At 39.0% G+C, this 5332-nt stretch overlaps 1 protein-coding gene and 1 long non-coding RNA gene across 3 annotated transcripts in view; one reads left to right on the forward strand and one right to left on the reverse strand.

The window, feature by feature from the left end:
• The window catches only part of LOC147167615 (uncharacterized), a 29183-nt gene extending 25913 nt beyond the window's left edge, over positions 1-3270 (reverse strand). For both annotated transcript variants that reach the window (XR_015096264.1, XR_015096265.1), the window contains exons 1-2: positions 1431-3270; positions 247-529 (exon numbers count right to left, since the gene is read on the reverse strand). This is a non-coding gene — a long non-coding RNA (uncharacterized LOC147167615). The remainder of the gene's footprint in view (positions 1-246; positions 530-1430) is intronic.
• manbal (mannosidase beta like) lies at positions 1485-3648 on the forward strand. The gene is made up of 3 exons (XM_086086744.1): positions 1485-1629; positions 2301-2469; positions 3348-3648. Exons 2-3 carry the CDS (start codon positions 2320-2322, stop codon positions 3456-3458), a joined length of 261 nt encoding a protein of 86 aa, XP_085942870.1. The 5' UTR covers positions 1485-1629; positions 2301-2319; the 3' UTR covers positions 3459-3648.
• The last annotated feature ends 1684 nt before the right edge of the window (positions 3649-5332 follow it).

Below are 5332 nucleotides of genomic sequence, written 5' to 3' on the forward strand. Positions count from 1 at the left end.
GAAGAGTATAGTTGCCTCAATTAAACCTTTGGCAATTACAATTATATGACTGAGACTGTAACAGATTAAAAAAAAATTATATATATATATATATATATATATATATATATATATATATATATATATATATATATATTAAATTTTTAAATATTACAACAAGTTAAAAAAATAAACTTAATTATGCTATTGGGCTAACGATATTATTCTTAACCTGTACCAACAAGTTCCTCCTCTCTGAGTTGTTACCTGAGCAATGTGAGCTGATTGGCTTCATTTCCAGTGAGGGTTGGACTCCGCCATGGTTGACATTTGTCACATATAATGGCCATAACCTTCATGGACAGAACGTCTCGATGCAGCTGAAGCGATGAGGGAGTCCAGTTTGGTGTCTTAAATGGTTTTGCTTCTGTTGGTGTCATTAATTACAATCAGCACCGTCAAATTTCAGGCCATGGTCCTCAGTCAGAAAAGGGTCGGGTTCCCTATCCAGGTTGAGGATTAAATCCCGCCCCAAAAGGCAGGAGTCCAACTACAAATGATAAATACATGAAATGACAAAATGTCATAACAAGATGCTGATGTCTTGTTAAGTTAACGTACCCTTGGGGTGTGTAAACTTATGAGCACAACTGTAAATGTACAAAAGCTAAATTATGTCACTTCATGACAAAAATGCTGTGAATTTAAATATCACCAAAATTCACATGCCAATCTCTACTCATGTCAACTTCAAGGGTTACTTGACTCACTGAGCCATTTTCAGCATTAAAAAGTTAATATTTTGTCCAGAATTAATTTGATAACTTACTTTATTTTTTATGTAAAATGAATACATTTAAAAACAAAATGTTCCACTTGCTGTCGACTGAAGAAGACATCACCTGTGCTGACGAAATAGGTAACACCAGTCACGGCTCACCTGTTTTCTCAGCAAACTGAGCCATGAATTGATTATTAAAAATAATGAGGTTATCACATTCATTACAGACACAATATTATCTTCTGTTGAAAATGTCTCAATGGATTAAGTAGCCTATTCCTTTCAACTTCTGAAAATAAAGCAATTGCCACTGTATTTTGGAGCCTTGTTCTCACCATATATAGAGTTGGCTCATACAGAGGGTATGTGAACTTTGAAAATACAACTGTACCTCTGCGATGATTGGCCGTATTTTATTTTTATTATTATTTTATTATATATAATATGGCGATCGACGTAATAGGCATCCATTCACTGTCTCAGAATCTTATCTAACCAGCAGAATTGCGTCATGCATCACCGGCCAAATGTTACCAACACCCGTTAAAGTGATTTTTAACCCCCTATTTAGCGGGTTGATTGGAATTAATTTAGAACCCTGGTTGTAACTACTGTATAATTTGTTAGATGTGCATTGTGTTCAACAAAGCATGAAATAAACAATACTCACAGCCCACCGTTAGAGGACGACATTTGCAAACTCCGCGACAACCACGCAGTCCAACTCGGAACCGGAAGTACGATCACGCCACTTCCTGTAAAAGGATTTGTTTTACTTTCATCCGTGGACCTACATTTCTCAAAAATTGCCTCTCGTTCTGCGAGTTTTAGCTCTCCTATTTGGAACAAAGAACGATATTCCAGTTCTGGTAAGTTTTAATTTGTGATAGTGTCGCATCGTGCCTTGGAAACTCAGCCTCTTGCGTGTTTTGCTGCGTTCAGGGGACAGTCAACAGCGTCGTAAACGAGCATTAACATGATATTTAAGCATATGACTATAGATTGTGCCATTAGTGTCGAGTTCGAGTTTATATTGTGCCGTAATTCGCTCGAAAATGGAGTGCAACTGTTCTTTCGTTAACATCATTCAACTGTGCCATTTCAGTCGTTTACCGCCACTCGGTACTTTGCAGCGTTCGGGAGACTGTTGTCAGTGTCGTAAACTAGTTTTGACAAGACAATGTCTAATCTTAATAAGACAAGTCAAGTCATCTTCATAGTGCTCCCAGAACAGCCGTACCCATCACGAAGCGCTTTACGTAACAATAAGATACAACATTAATAGTAATACAATAGCAGCAAACCAACATTTTTTCCCCCCATTCCTACATACCCTTTGATTAGAGATGTGATTACAACTTGCATGACGTCACACACGTCTGCTACAAGCGAGGTAGTAATATTTTACAAACATGACAAAAACTAAACATTACTCAGTCCTGCATACATGTGTAACTTACCTTACATGCATTTTTAGTTGACTCCAGTTAAGTTTCCAGTCTGTGGGAGACCCAGAAGTTGTTTCCTATGTGCTCCTCAGGTTCGGGAAGGCAGCAAAAATGTCTGCAGAAATGGACCTGTCTCCCCCACAAGTTCCCGAAACAACTTTTTTCGAGAGCCTCCTGCGCTACGGCCTCTTTCTTGGCGCCATCTTTCAGCTTATCTGCATCCTGGCCATCATTGTGCCCACCTCCAAAGGGCACGAAAAGGTAAGAGCTTGTTTTTTTAGCCCCCTCTGCTACAAAATACCATTCTTATTTTGGATGGCACCTCCGTCTGAAGTCTGTGTCATAGCAACATTGATTTCTTAATGATGGATCATCAGTATTCTTTCAATAGTGCTTTCACTAAATATTGGCGCCTAATCTGATTTGGTTTCTACCAGTCATTACAGTTGAACTATTTCCCATACTTGTACAAATGTCGTCTTTTTTAAGGGCAGAATGCAACGTGTGGTTTGAGTTCTATTTTTAGACTTTGTTAGCAGATAAACAGATTGCAGCCTGCTGTCTTTGGCTGGCGGAACGAGCGACTGCGCTGATTCAACACAATATAAAGAAAGCAATTATAGTGGAGTCTCCAAAATTGAACACAATCTGATCTTGGATGCCCATCATAGGAAATTAGGGAATTTGAATGAATTGGTTCCACAGTTAAACTGGAACAAAACCACAAATCATTGTTCATAATAAAGATCATTGACAAATGACCCGATTTAAAAGTTTTTCAAGGTACGAGATGTCACTCTTTTTTTTGTTGTTGTTGTGGAACAGATTAAAAGCAAATTGTTTAGATGATTTGAGATATGAGTGTTTTTAGTTGGAACAAAACCACAAAAAAATTTCATAATAAAGAACATTGACAAATGACCCGACTTAAAAGTTTTTCAAGGTACGAGATGTCACTCTTTTTTTTTTGTTGTGGAACAGATTAAAAGCAAATTGTTTCGATGATTTGAGATATGAGTGTTTTTAGTTGCAAGCCTGGTCACGGAACAAATTAACTCCCAAGTCAAGGCACCACTGTAAAATAAACTTGGAGTTTCTTACTTGTTTTTGGTAAACATATCTTTGATCTGTGTGTGTAGGAAGAGACTGAGTCCACCAACGGCAAGGCAGCAGATCCTGTGAAGAAAGCCAAAGGAGCGGTGCCTCAAATTAGACCAAAATCCAAGAAGGAGAGCAAAAAGAAGCGGTAGCTGTGCAAGCTGCGTGCTGAATTTCGTGTCATGGTTTACTCACTATTGTTCTTCAAAGCCACTACAAGTAGATCAAACATTGCAGTTACCCATATTGGCATTCTGTTTCGTCTGTATGCAAACACAATGTTTCCGTTTTTTTTTATGGCTGCCATTCATTTTTTCCAAATAAACTCGGCAATTAAATGCACAGTGTCAAATTCAATCATAATATCTTTTTAATGGAATGGCTTACTTTACTGCAGTTCGATAATGTAAGAAACGGACATTTTGTAATAGCTGAAAACAGAGCATCCTCGTCAGTGGGCGCTAGCTAGTTAGCAGTGGACTAGTAGTTAGCACGGTGCCTTCCTGGTTTTGTCACATGTTCCCACCCTCACTTTGCGCCACTATCCAAGGTGGCTACGTTTTAGTGTTACTAAAATCTATTTTTTTTTAGAGCTCATGATATCTAACTAATAATAGATTTTAGAATCTTGGGATTTGGAAAAGGAGGCCACATTTGGAGGAACCTTCGGTCCAAAGCAACCTGCAGAGTGTTAGGACGTCATCGGCCCTCAAATGAATTGCGACACAGCTATTGACTCATTTTGGATGGCGTGACTTCCTGATTAGCTTTAGCGTAGTTGCAACAGGGGATTAGTTCGTTTTTACAGCAGGCAAGCTATTTTTAGTGACGCTCACTGCACGTTATTGTGTGAAAACGGGTTTTCCCCGCATTTGTACAATCCGTGTGGCTTTGTGGAGTTGTACATATTATTTGCGATGAAATATCTTTAGAATGGTTTCATTTGTAGAATTGAATGACGGTGATTAAATGCTATCGGAAAGGTTGCAGTCGACTTTGCGGTTTTGAGCAAACTAATAATTCAAATGAAACGCTAATGAGAAGGGTAGAAAATAATTTCCAACGCATTCATTATAACATGGGACACAGTGAAGACAGTCATCAAGCGGAGAAAATATTCCACAGCAGTGAAATTACCCAGAACTGGATGTTGCTCCAAAGCTGATGGCTCTTTGGTACACGTGATAACAATCTCCTGTGTTCTTCATACAATATACTGTATATGGGTTATGCGGTCGTCTGACAAGATGGAAGTCTTATCGCACAAAAGAAAAAAAATATCAAAGCCTGGCTACATTTTGCAAAAACACCCATAACCCAATGCATGTGGGAAAATAATGTTGAATTGTGTCTGCTGAAGCCAAGGTTGAACTTTTAGGCTACAGGGTGTGTCTGGCACAATCGCAACAGAGCTGATCAAAAAAAAAAGAACACCATACCTACTAGTTGCACGTGGTGGTGGTGGCAGCATCAGACTTGGGGGTTGTTTTTTTTTGTCTGGAACTTAGTCAAGGTGGAGGGAATTGGAACAAATACCAGCCAGTAATAGCATAAAAACCTCCAGGCTTCTGCCAGAAAGCAAAACAAAAAAATGTCAGGAAAAGCCTACAAGAACATCAGAAATTAGTCTGTGGTAAATCAGAGGCATTTTATGTGGTGGCGGGTGTGTACTGCTGGTTAATTATGAACAGTCAAAATGTCAGAGGGTGTGCACACTTGTGCAAACATACAGTATTATGGCAAGTTGTTTATTTTGACTTCACTTTTCAAAAAGTTTTTTTTTTTCAGGATGCATGGGTTGTAGGTCACATTATTATCTATAGTAAATGTAGGTCAAATTTTTGAACAGGGGTGTGTAGACTGTTGATACCCATAGATATATCAATAGAATCCAAAAGACATTTTCCGGATTGTGTTTTGTAATCAAATCAATCGTGACTCTGGGGGGAGATTTTGAGAAGCGCTACCCGGGGGTTGTAGGGGGGGGGGGGGGGGGGGGGGGGAGGAGGGGATTGATCATGTCTGC

Source organism: Leptonotus elevatus, chromosome 10 (assembly GCF_054856555.1).
Source record: "Leptonotus elevatus isolate MCC_2025b chromosome 10, RoL_Lele_1.0, whole genome shotgun sequence".
In the NCBI taxonomy this organism is placed as follows: Eukaryota; Metazoa; Chordata; class Actinopteri; order Syngnathiformes; family Syngnathidae; genus Leptonotus; species Leptonotus elevatus.